General features: G+C 42.2%; 1 protein-coding gene across 2 annotated transcripts; it reads left to right on the plus strand.

Moving 5' to 3' along the window:
- Nucleotides 1-2,610: 2,610 nt before the first annotated feature.
- On the plus strand, nt 2,611-13,558 carry vsnl1b (visinin-like 1b). Of its 2 annotated transcripts, XM_032546875.1 has the most exons (5): nt 2,611-2,875; nt 3,009-3,113; nt 8,723-8,889; nt 8,983-9,198; nt 10,992-13,558. In XM_032546875.1, exons 3-5 carry the CDS (start codon nt 8,728-8,730, stop codon nt 11,187-11,189), a joined length of 576 nt encoding a protein of 191 aa, XP_032402766.1. In that variant the 5' UTR covers nt 2,611-2,875; nt 3,009-3,113; nt 8,723-8,727; the 3' UTR covers nt 11,190-13,558. The 2 variants fall into 2 exon arrangements, with proteins under 2 accessions (XP_032402766.1, XP_032402765.1); XM_032546874.1 differs by having other exon boundaries at nt 2,612-3,113.
- Nucleotides 13,559-13,705: the final 147 nt, after the last annotated feature.

A 13,705-nucleotide genomic window follows, 5' to 3' on the forward strand; every position in this document is an offset into this window, starting at 1 on the left:
CGACCTGCGCGAAAGTCTGGATTTCCACTTACACTCGCCTCTCTGAGTATGGATGTGAGCAGCCAAGTCTGCAGAAAGCCAGAACTAGTGAACAGAACACCGCTGACACCGTTTCCACATGTGGAAATGAGATCTGTGAACTTTGACATCTTGGAGAGATTTTATTTTCACCATTTCTGAGAGAAAAAACAAAAACGAAAGATCTTCTAAGGTAGAAGATGAACAAAGAGATGGATTTTTGAGGCATGTAGGGTTAAAATGTCTGACAGTGAATCTAATTTTGCATGTGAAAACTCAAACCTTATTAATACTTTAGATTTTTTTTTAAATAATTGGATTTAATATGATAGTTCCGGGAAGCTAGAATTTCCATTATCATGAGCAAACATATTTAAAAGAGCTTCAGGTTTCTTTCATTATACCTCACATCATGGGGAAGCTGTAGAGATGCAGAAGAGGATAACAGAAAAACCATCGGCTGTGCTCTCCACAAACCTGACCTACACGGAAAAATGGCAAGAAGAAAGTCATTGTTGAAAGAAATACATAAGAAGTTCAGTTTGCAGATTTTCATGAGCCACGTAGGAGAGACAGCAGACATGTTGAAGAAGTTACCAGGGTGTCAAACTCATTTTTGTTGTGGGCCAAGTAAAGATCCTGAATGCTCTTAAAGGGCCGGTTGTGCCAGAGTTTGTTTTTGAAAGCTGTTCACAAACTGTTAAATATCAATTTATTCTTAAAATTTATATTATTGAACAACTTTCCGGTCCCTCCGGGATTACGTGATACTTTTTGTGATTTTTTTGTACTAAAAATCAAAGTGTTTGTGGTTCTAATTTGGAAATATTTGCGCTCATTTATGACGATAAATGCGACATTTTATTATTTATGGACTATAATCTGACATCAATTACGGCTGAGGCAGCTGTCTAGTACAAGTATGAAAGTTTTTGACAATTTTTGAGAAAAACCTGCAATAAACTCCCAATTTTGTTTTAGCACAAAAATGTTGTTGATTTTGCGTGAATTTCCACAATAATTCTCAAGAAACTGGAGGAACTGACTGATATAATTTGGCAGGAAACAGATAAAAACTGCATTGATTTGACTGATAACATAATATTTAAGCACACTTAGTGCTTAAATATTAGCACTAAGTGTGCTAATATTTGAGTGTCTAGAATTTAGAGGGCCACATGAAAAGCTACGGCGAGTCAGATTTGGCCCACAGGCCTCGAGTTTGACACATGTGCCCTAAACACACCATTCTCATGGTCATAAAAGGTGGTGGACCAGGGAAGCTGGTCAGAACTGATGGAAAGACGGATGGAACTAAATACAGCGTAATAAAAAACTATTAGAGGCTGATGGTTGAAAACTGGGGTCGAAGTTCACCTGCATGTGGGACAATGACGCTAAACATGTAGTCAGAGCTGGAATGGGATGATTAGCATTATGCGATATGACCTAGTCAAAGTCCTACATCCAGTCGACAGTTTTTAAAAAGACTTGCCCATTGTTCAGATTTGAGACTCTAGAAGAGAAACGAATCATAAGAAGTGAAGCCCGACATGTTGCAGCTGAGTGTCTCTGTGTTGGCCGATTACATAAAATCCCACCGAAATACACAGAAGTTTGTCTACTATAAATGCAAAAAACCCAAAAAACATAAAGAATGTAAAAGCAATTATTTTTGCCATTTTTATTGAAAAAAACAAGAATATATAAATTTAGACAGAATTTTTTTTTTTTGCAACATAAGAATTAATCATTTTAGCTGTTCTACAAGAAGTTTTCACTTTTAAAAAAATAAATTCCCAACCCTTTATGTCTTTCTTCAATATAACCTGATGTACAGTACATACAATACATAGTATGTTAAATCAATGTTACATAGAAAACAATTTAGATATTTTTAAGATATGAATTAGGGGTGGGAATGTATCGCGTCAGTCATTTATCATGATAAATTTCTTAAAATAATAAAAAAATGTGATTTATTACAGTCGTAATAAATTCCAGTTAATGTTTTAAAACCGTCCATATTGTGGAGATTGAGTATTTTCTTCACTGTTTGTTCAATAAGAGTGCCATAACATATTCATTCATTTAAAAAATATGATTAAATGCAGTTACTGTGAGCCAATTAATGACACAAATCATTCTTTATGTGAAAAGTATAAACGGTTCTTATCGTCATTTTTATCGTAGTCACAAAATATCGTGATAAAACGATATCACCTCTGTTCATATCGCCAAACCCTCTGAATACTCAACGAGTATGCAGTATTGTTTTGTTTCTGAAAATCCTTCATCTTCCACCAAGAAATATTTTTGCACCTTTTATAAAATAAATGTATACTTACGCTTTTCAATGTTGCTCCTATTTTTTAAATTTTCTTTTTTCTCCCCCTGCATCCCTTTTTCTAAAACATTTCTTCTCTGCTCCAAACTCCCCGTTGAGTCGCAGCCAAATTAAAACATCAACTTCACGGACAGATGAACCGAATTAAGTCTAAATTGATTCGGTAGATGCTTTATTAATGAGCGGTCTTTGCAGCAGCAGCGCTCACCTGGCCCTCTCTCTACCACAACCTGCTTAATGATTCCCCCTCCATCCACAGCGGGGCAAAGGCTGCGGCTGTAACGCGACAGCAGCCAGCTGGAGCCACACGGAGCGGCAGCGCACAGGCGAACTCCTCATCCCACCAGGCTGTGATGCGCACGGGTGACGCCGCGCTCCTCTAGTCCGCACACAGACAGGCGAAGAGCTCGGCGTGGGATCGGACCCTGCTGCGCCTCATCTGGACGAACGGCGTCGGGGAAAATCCCGCAAAAACCGCGACTCTCTCCGTGCCCGTGTGCGAGTGAGGGGGTGCGTGCGCGCGGGTGTGTGTGTGTGTGTGTGTGTGTGTGTGTGCGCGCGCGCTCGGGATTTTTTTCTTTTTCTTTTTTTAATTTTTTTTTTTTTAATAGGCGATCGTTGTTGAGAATAATCCGTTTTTTAGGTGAACGTTTCCATCGGACGAAGAGAGAGGGGAGTTTCTGGACTTTGCAGAGGAGACGAGCTGCTCAATTCCGACAGATAACCAGCAGATACAGGCGTTAATCAGGTAAGAGCGCGGATGTCTGCATGCGTGCATGTCGTGTTGGGGTTTTTAATTCTTCTTACATACAGCCGTCAGGGTGTGTGTGTGTGTGTGTGTGTGTGTGTGTGTGTGTGTGTTGTTTCTGTGTGAGCGCATGATGTTACATGGGGATGAATGGGGATGGAGGAGAAGGCTGGCTCGGAGGCACCTGCGCATCCATGAAAAATAAAGCCTCTGCGCTCCGCCTGCGGTCAGCGATTCGACCGAAAACGAGACGGAGGCGATTTACTGCGCGAAACAATGAAAGGTCGGGCGGCTGAAGATACGCTAATTGGCCTTTAAACGCCTCCGGAGGCTGCGAGGGAGTTGTGTTCGCATACGTCAAATATTTATTAGATTGTCACAAAAAAAAAAGAAAAAAAAAAAAGGTGTGTCAGATTGTGGCATTTTTCATGTCTGTCGCTTGGATGAGCTGACAACATGTGATGGAGGGGATCTGGTGGGGAGAACGCTCTCACTGCGTCGTTTCCATCGGAATGCAGCAGCGTCTCCCCTCCTCCACCTCCCGCCTCTCCGCTCACACAGGAGCTCTAATACCATTAACTCATTTGTTATGGCCCAAAGCGCCATAGGGGGAATACGGCATCTCCTGGCACCCAGTCTGGCAGGAAACACGCCGTTCCCAGCTGAGGCGTGATCAGTCATGATTTGATTTTTTTTTTTTTTTTTTTTGCGTTGTTTTTATATTCTGATGATGTAAAGAGGGAACCAAAACGCCGCAGTATGCAGACCTCCTTTGTCCAAAAATGTTCCTGTCCTCCTGATGCAAACTGTTTGTCCTCAAGGTCATTCACAGCAGCCCGTCATGCGGTTCAAACAGAACATCCGCGGAGCTGCAAGTGGCCAATAATGCGCGTTGGGACTGCGAGGCGCAGCGGAGGCTGAGCGTCAAAGCGCGGGGCTTTGCTCTGATTTTTTTTTTTTTGGGCTGCGGCGCACATTAGTGCTGCTGCTGCTGCTGCTGCTTGTTGTGGAAGGCCCGAGTCAACGCAGTGCAGAGTGTGGTGGAGCTGTCCGGAATGCTGCTGCTGCTGCAGAGATGTGGACCAACACATCGGCTTGCAACATTAACCCATACTCCTCCAACTTTTGTGTCTTAGTTTAATGTCTACATCAAACACAAAGTGAGAGAAGAAAACAGCAGACAAAGTGGCAGGAGATGGAAGTATGGTTCCAAGATATTTACAAGCAAAAATCTGAGAAGTGTGGCATGCATTTGTAGTTGGGGTTTTTTAAGAACATAATAGATATATAGCAATATCATAGTTCAGTATGAATATGCAGACCTTTAAAGACCAAGGGCTGTACTGAAGACTTTGGGAAGAAGCAGAATTAGCTTTAAACCAATGATAATTTTTAAAATCTTTATTCAATTAATAAAGATTAGCTTGATTAAGAGCAATTGGGCTGTGCTCAAGGAAAAGTTTGAACAGTATCTTGACAGAAGAAGTTAAGATGAAAAATTGTATTTTGAGAAAGCAAAGTTTTGTTAAATAACTGGCTGAATTAGAAATTAATAACCTTTTGGAAAATTGATTCTTAAATGACCAGTCACAGCCGTGACAGCTTTGACTTAGACTTCCATCTCACACAAGGTGGCACCTTAAAACTGAAGAAACCACCATTCTGGCACCATTTTGGAAATCTCTTTAAGTCCTACAAAATGTATAAGCACCAGTAATAGCAGTAGCGCTCTGCCGCGACGGATTACAAAACAGCTTTCTCTGTTTGTGTTGCAAAGTGCAGAATCAATATCAGCAGAGCGTTTAGTGCATGTTTGTTCTGGACAATTTTATAAGTTAGCGTGAAGAAATGAAAGGAAAACTTTAATATGACAGAGTAAGCTAACGCAGGCTAACATGGCATGAATAAAATGACTATCACTGCGTTCTGGGATAAATAGTTTTTATTCCAGTCTCTTTGTTCCCTGTATGTCTGTTCAGTCCTTCATGTCTGGGTCCCAACACCTTTATGTCTTAAAACCTAATGGCTTTCTTTCAGCAAACACTTTTTCTTGCCACTCTATCACAACGGCTAGATTTGTGGGAGTGGTCAACAAACAGAAATACTGCCAAAACGTTTTCCTACCTGAATCGCAAACCTCTGCAGCTCCTCCACAGTAACCAGGCCGCTTGGCTGCTTCACTGGTTAATGTTCTGCTTGTTTGGGTTGTGAGTTTAGATCAGTCCTTGACGACCCGTGTCCCTGTCCCAACGATCAGAACAAAATGGCCGATTTACAACCAAAAGATGTTGCCATGTTATAATAAGTTCTGCTTATGACTTCACGGCTTGATTTGGATGTTTTGACGCAGAGATGCATCTAAAAGCTTGCATCGTTAAAAAGAGTGTGCATTTATCGGATCGTTTATCATTTATCGTGATAAATTTCTTCTAACGATAAGAAATTTGATTTATTGTAAATAAAAAATAAATTCCAATTAATGATGTTCAAAGCCCCCCCAAAACTGTCTTTATTGTCAGGATTGATAGTTTTATTATTTTCTCCAGCATCAATAAACACCAATACATTTGAAAATACAGTGACTGTGTGCAGGTTAGTGACACAAATCACACTCCTTTATGTGACTGGTGTCTTAAAAAAAAAAAACGCATTACAATTAAATCTTTTTTAATTGTGTTTGTGGGACTATACATGCTGTGACACACGGTTACAGTCAAACACTTACCTAAAAAAGATGTAATAAACAGTTCTTACTGTTACTTTTATTGTAAACACTATGGTTGCGCAAAATATTTTGATAAAACCTTAAGTCCATATTGCCCTGCCACACCTTTAAACAATATTTTATGTTGGTTTAATATATAAAAATCCCAGTGAAAAATATTGGGATTTGAAACTGTGACGTGACAAAAAGCAAATGCATACATTTGCTGGACGTTCCCCCCTCCGACCCCTGCATCCCCACATCTAAATAATATCCGGCTGTCTCATTAGTTTAATTATGCATCTGCCTATTCTTGGCCGTCTTATGTCATTTGCCACATCATGAGTCAATAATTCATGAATTCGGGGCTTCAGAGAGGCAGCTGGAGTGGTCGTAGCTGCTGCTGAGTGCCTTCATCATGTGGTTAACAAACTAATCCGAAGCGGATGGCACACCGGACTGTCCGCAGCTGGTTTTAAGCACAGCGGTACTCACAGACCACTCAGTTATAAGCCATATTCCCCGCTGATCCAGATTACAGCTGGCCCTGCTGCGCGCTCCTGCGTGCCCCCACCGCCGTCCCCGCGCTGCGTGGACTCACTGCAGCTGTGTCTCTCTTACATGCAAAGCGGAGGCTTTGTTGTGATTGTCATCGGCGTGGGGACGGTGTTTGCAGTGGAAACTTGATAGCGGCGATCGAACGTTTTGGTGAACTGGATCTGCTTTGACAGTGATGATCCAGGTCACAGCTTACTGGGGGCCCGAAGCCTGGCACCGGCAGGGGCCACGGAAATAGAGCACGAGCATCATGGAACTATCCGTGCTTCCGTCCAAGAAGAGGATCAAATCAATGTATAGTTTGTATGACTAAAAGCTAAACAAGAGCTTTTCTTTTAGAGCTCACTGAAATATTAGCCATAGATACGTAAACGAGTACCACCGCTTTCACCTTGTGCCGCATTACTCACAAACTGCAATGGATTTGTGTGTGTGAATGTTTGTTTGTCCTGTATGTCTCTGTGTTGCCCTGCGACAGACTGGCGACCTGTCCAGGGTGAACCCCGCCTCTCGCCCGGAACGTAGCTGGAGATAGACACCAGCACCCCTCCCGACCCCATTAGGGACAAAGGGTGAACAGAAAATGGATGGATGGATGGATGGATGGTCCAGACCAAAAAGATGTAATATTTTAAGCTTTCCACAAGCCAAGTAGGGAACACAGCAAACATATGGAAGAAGGCGCTCTGAAATGCCTTGCCCAAGAGCACTGGGTCAAGGCAATGAAGTTTATTTGTGCGGCATGTCTCAGCAACGGGACCGTTCAAAGTGCTTTAAACCATAAAAACGTAACAGAGAAACTAAGAAACAAGCGATAAACGTTACATTCTGTCAAAAGAAATAATCAAAATCATCAAGCGAATGCACATCAAATATGTCGATCACTGTTCCAGTGACTAGGAATCAAAGGCAACTCTAAGCAGGTGGGGTTTTAGCCTTGATTTAACAGAACTCCGTGTTTCAGCTGTTTCGAAGTTTTCTGGAAGTTTGTTCCACGTTAGTGCAGGGTTTCTCAATTCCAGTCCTCAGGCCCCCCTGCCCTGCATGTTTTAGGTGTTTCCCTTCTGTTACACACCTGGATTGAATCTATGGGTGATCAACAGGTTTCTGCAGCACTTGATGGTCATGCAATCATTTGAATCAGTTGTTCTGGAATAGAGGCACATCTAAAACATGCAGAGCAGGGGGGCCTGAGGACTGGAATTGAGAAGCACTGCGATAGTGGAACATAAAAAACTGAATTCTGCTTCTCCATGTTTGGTTCTGGAGATGCGGAGCAGACTAGAACCAGAAGATCCGAGTGGTCTGGAAGGTTGATACAATGAAAAAAACAATTTGCTGGGGGAGGAAGTCAACATTTTCTAAATGCAAGACAACCAAACCCCAGCTGTCCGATGAACCGGATGAGACCAGGTCTTAACATCGCCCTCAGGACACCGTCTCAGGCAGTGCTAGCATGGGAAGATGGATGTGGCTAGATACAAGGCAATCCTGTTAGAGCAGGTATCTTAAACTCCAGTCAACGACGGCCCTGCCTGCAACCTTTACATACCAATATTCTTTAACACATGTTACTCAAATATACAGGCCACTAAAAGAAATCAGCACTTTGGACCAGAGATGGATCTGAAAGTTGTAGGATTGTTACGTCCAACAAGGGCACAACATATCTGAGGACAGGTAGGCAAAACTGAGGGTTCAAAAAATTATTTTATTTCAAAACTCTCTTGAACTTTTCTTTTGGAGTTAAATATCCTCAGTTTCCCGTGTCCCAAAAAAAAGGAAAACAAAAATCCCAAAAGTATCAACAGAAAGGTGGACCTGGTGAGCCGATCAAAAAGAACAAAACGGTACAGCAGGGGGCCAACCCAATACAGGGCTGTTGAAGCCCCTTATGTCTGCAGATGCTCTGAGCTTGAGGTGTTTTCCTTTGAATAATGTGCAAGATTTTCAGTCTCTAGATGTGCAAATCTGGTAGAGACACACCCTAAGAAACAGGTAATGAGTCCATCTGCATAAGATACACTACTTTGTGTTAGTCCATAAAAATGTCGATATAACAGATTGAAGTTTGTGATTCAAGTTCAAGGGGTGTGGCTAATTTTGCAAAGCACCATAGTGCATGACTTTAACTGTAGTTCAGTATTTTAACAGCAGGTGTTTTTGTGTTTGATGTTCTGTTGCTGTTTGTCTGACGGAGTATCTGTCAAGGTACAGTCCTGTTCCCCTCACTGGCCTCTGCAGGGCGTTCTTGTGTGGCTTGTTGCAGCAGGAGTACCACTCCAAAAACAACAGAAATGCAAAAACAACACTCAACTAGCATTAACAGCAAGTTCTTTTACCATAGGAATCATGGGAAAGCAAAACAGCAAGCTGACTCCTGAGGTGATGGAGGATCTGGTGAAGAACACAGAGTTTAATGAACACGAGCTGAAACAGTGGTACAAAGGCTTCCTGAAAGACTGCCCCACCGGTCGGCTGAATCTGGAGGAGTTCCAGCAGCTCTACGTCAAGGTTTGTGTGACCCGCATCGCTCTCTCACTTTCTCTCACCAAAATCTGCGCTGGTCAACTCATGACACACTTCTTGTTTTCAAACGTGCGCAAGTTCTTCCCATACGGCGACGCGTCAAAATTTGCACAACACGCCTTCAGGACCTTCGACAAAAACGGAGACGGCACCATCGATTTCCGAGAGTTCATCTGCGCCCTGTCCATCACCTCCCGCGGCAGCTTCGAGCAGAAACTCAACTGGGCCTTCAACATGTACGACCTGGACGGCGACGGCAAAATCACCAGAGTGGAGATGCTGGAGATAATCGAGGTGAGGGATTATCGAGTCATTAAGCCTTTACCTGTCAGGAGGCTGGGTGCGTTTTGTCCATCCGTCTGCTGCACACCTGCAGAGCAGCAACATCACACACACACACACTCGTACACACAGAGTCTCATTGTGGCAAAGCTTCAGCTGTATTGGATATCTTGATGCTATTTCAGGGAAAACAATCTATAAGATGAATCTGATCTGTGTTGGTGATATTGGAGAGTATTGACAAATCCAGCTGGGATAAATATAGTGTTTTATTCCAGTCATATCAGATGCACCGTGTGTTTTCGCAAACTAAATTTAGCATTTAGCCTGCTGTTTTTATCCAGTTGTTCATATTTCTGCAAGTCTGTTTTGTCATCAGCTTGGCACTTATATTTTTTTATGTTAGGCAGAACGTCACAAATTATTTGCGGATGCAAACATGTGAACCAGTATTTAGCGTGTTGAAGAAAGCCGGGCAGCAGAACCAGAACGGTACCAGAACGCAGTGACTTAGAAAACACATTTTGATTGAAGTATAAATACAAAGATAGTATCGGAACGAGGAGAAGGAAAGAACAAATAAGGACAAAAGCTTCGATTTTATAGAAATGATCAAATTTGGAAGTTAGATTTACCAGGTAATTATGAAAAAACAGCAGTGGAGTCTCTTCTGACCAAACTCTACATATTTGTGTTTGTGATGGTGGGACAGAAAACGATTTAGTCAAGGCTTCACTCCTAGGTGAGTTGAAAACACCAAAACAAATCCCCGTGTTGGGAAAATAACACTCATAAAATCATAAGTGTTCGGTGTAGCTCTTTGGCAGAAATGTCAAGTTAATCTCAAACTATGTAACTTGAGCAAAAAAAAAAAAAAAAATCATCCTGCTCTTACTTCCTTTTCATCTCTTCCCGTCGTCGTTATGAAGCGTGTTCAAAACGTACCGTCGTCAAATTGAGACGTGACGTCATCGTTGCTTTGAAAGTTGCTGCGCCGGATTTTCATGTCAAACTATTTTTGCTCCAAAACTACTGAAGACATAAACTCCTGCCGCGGTGTGTCGCGGATGGCGGCTGGACAGACTCTTCATGCTACAGCCCGCGGAGGAACTTTATGGTTCACTCCCGTCACCATGGAAACACAGATTTGATGAGTGTGCAACTACGAAACGAGTCCGGGTTGTTGTAAGAGTCAAAGACTTTACTCTAGTTCCACTTGCAATAAAAAGACAGGACGGTTTTTGCGCGTGCCTGTTTTGACAGAGTTAGCACATTGTTAGCATCCAGTGCTAACCATCAAGTCTTTTGTCCAGCGGGTAAACTTTATAAATATCTGTGTCGCATACTTTTTATTCCCCAGGGAAGCAGGAAGTTATGTGTAACAATTTAGAAGGTCCTAGAAATTCTGATTAACTTTTAAAAGTCAAAAATGAATTTCAAAAAGCTTATGTTACATTTAAATAGCAAGGGTTGTGCTAACAATGAGTGTTAGCTAATATTTTTATACTGCTATGATAAAAGCTTGTTTTATTTCAAGGCTTTTCATCCATCGTTCACAGAAGAGTGAATAAACACGACAGAGATGAGCGAATGACTCGTGAAATTCAAGTCGAGTGACATCTTCATCAACAGAGTGAGCTGTTTAAGGAACAAATTTTAAAAATATATATATATTTTCTCTGGTCCCACAGTTACATCACTTGACAAACTCTGCACACGTTTTATTTAAGCACGTAGGCCTCCGCCGCGTTAGATAACAAAAGCACACTCCTCGGCTAATTGTTCGCACTCCCTCTCGCCCGCAGGCGATCTACAAAATGGTGGGCACCGTGATCATGATGAAGATGAACGAGGACGGCCTGACACCGGAGCAGAGGGTAGACAAGATCTTCAGCAAAATGGATAAGAACAACGACGACCAGATCTCGCTGGAGGAGTTCAAGGAGGCGGCGAAGAGCGACCCGTCCATCGTTCTCCTGCTGCAGTGTGACATGCAGAAGTGAAGCCGCATCCCTCACCCCCACCTGACCCTCCATCCCACTCCCACTCCCACGCCCTCTTCCTGCTTGCGCCTCTTTCTCTCTAACCCCTCCGGTCTCCCCACACCCAGTCTGTATCCACACACTCTGGACAGCCGCACACGTTTTAATGTCTCATTAGGTTCTCTGCCATTTCCACGGGGGGGGAGAAAAAAAGAAGAAGAGATAAAAGAAAAACCACCCATGATAACATAAGAGAAAACAAACAAAATGCTTGAACTATTTTTCAATGGACTCGCTTCTTGTGGTCGTATGCATGAGAATGTCAAAATGCAGAATAATTTTGAGAAATAGCTATAAGATATCACAGATTTCTATTTCTAAACATGCCAACGTGATTCGTGCACAGTAGCCCTGTACATCCTCACCTCTAGCTTGTATATCAGTGGAGCACTGCATTCAGTTTTGTTTCTGCAGTATTTAGGAACCCCCCTTCCTCTCCCCCGTCCCCCAGTGTTCACTGCTGCGACTGCTGTATGCTCTACATGATAGTAACAAAAACAATAATTCCTATGATAATTGTAACTGTCTCTACTATCCAGACTTGTTGAGCTCTCGGAGAACAGAAAACGGCTCCTGCCTGCTCCAGATGTTCTCACTCAGTGGAACCGAGAAGAGTAGGTTCTTTGCATGCATATATTACGTGTCGAGAAAAAGGAAAAAAAAAAAAAAAACAACTATATAATCTCTTACCTTTTTTGCATCTTTAGGTGGCTATAAAAAGACATAAAATCTGAACTTCATTTAGTATTGTTGCATGGGCTGTACAGTATGTGACGCATTCTGTCATTAGTTCACCGCCTGCCCTCCTCCCAGTAATGTGGGAGCATCCCCGCTCCTCCTCCCCTCCCACTCGATTAAGCATTAGTATGTGATACTTGAGTTGTTCAGGCCAGTGGCGCCCCAAAGGGGGGGAACAGGGGAGTCGTGGCCCCCTCTTAAAAAATGCTGGCCTCCCCAGAGAATTATATTCATGTTATAGAAAGGTGTAAAGTATCATCTTTTTTAATGAAAACATAAATGTAAAACCCAATAAATAAACAAATATAAAATATATACGTAGCTATATAATATATAGCAAATATCATATATAGTTGGATTTTCTTTTCTTTTTTTTATTTTTATTTTAGTTGTACTCCCTCCTAAAATATTTTATTGGCCTGGTCTGGCCACCCCTATAAAAATAATCTGGGGGGCGCCACTGGTTCGCGCTGCAGCTGTGGATTGAAGAGCTTTAACATCGACACGCTGCACCGTGTTTTGGCTTCGGTGGCTTGTATGATGAGCAGAAATCCACTCGTGTGTGTGGACATGATTTTTTTTTTGTTGCTCCTTTTCTTTTGATCACGTCGCACGGCTGCCCTTTTAGAGGAAAGGTCAGAATCCCCGCCATCATCAGGTGCAGTACTCCAATAATTGGCTTCTTTTTTTTTTCTTCAGGCCGCTTGTTTTGATTTAAACTTGAAGAAATAATAATAATACTAATAATAGTGATGAAAAAAGGGTAACTTTAACTTACATATCAACATGTTTACAGAAACAAAGAGCACTGCGAAACGAGTACGTTCTTGGCTTTTGGATCCGCTGCTTGGGGCTCGCTCTCAAGGCTTAGGGAGCTTGTGAGGGCGACTCCACTTCCAATGCAGCTAAAACGACAACAACAATAATAATAAAGAAAAGCCTCACCTATGTTTACTGGACACACTGCATTCCTTTGTGTAAAACTTTTTTGTAAGGAGAAACTTTTACTGAAAGGTGTCATCTTCTTATTTACCTGTTTGCAGCGATCATTAAAGATGCGGGAACCTCAAAGAGGCGTTTGATGGAGTTTCTTACACTGTGAGACGGTCGCGTTTGGTTACTGCCGAAATGTTTCTCTTTCCGATAGTTTGCACCTCCTCCCCTCCTCCACCCCTCTCCTCTCATGTTAGGCTATGCAAGCATGGACTGGGAGTCTGCTTGTTGTCCACTTGCACAAGTGGAAGTTGCAGAAGAAGCTGTTCATTGTTTTTTTTAATTTTGTCTGGAACATAAATTAAGCCAACCCCCACATCTTCAGTGACTGAATTATTTCTACATTTTAGTCCAGATTTATCCCCCCCCCCCTCCCACCTCCTTATTTTTGTCGAGTAAATGTTTCTATCAAATATGAAAACTCATTATAACAACTGACTGTATTCTTTTATACATGTGGCATGTGTTGCACCCAAACTCAGTTCTGTAGTGTTTGAAATGAATAAACCATCGACAGGCTTTTTGGAAAGACACAGGCTGGTAGGTGGAGTTACTGGTTCTGCACTGAAAATCCAAAATAAAGAAAAAAACAACACTAAGGCTGTGGATTGTTTTAGCCCACCAACTGCAAGGAGAACCTCTTTTACCTTCCTTAAGTTACCTTCAGAGCACAGCAGTCTGAAAATACTACGTTGAGATAGGCTAGTTGTGAAGGCTATATCTTTAAATTTATAGTGACTTGCAGA

Source organism: Xiphophorus hellerii, chromosome 19 (assembly GCF_003331165.1).
Source record: "Xiphophorus hellerii strain 12219 chromosome 19, Xiphophorus_hellerii-4.1, whole genome shotgun sequence".
Lineage (NCBI taxonomy): Eukaryota > Metazoa > Chordata > Actinopteri > Cyprinodontiformes > Poeciliidae > Xiphophorus > Xiphophorus hellerii.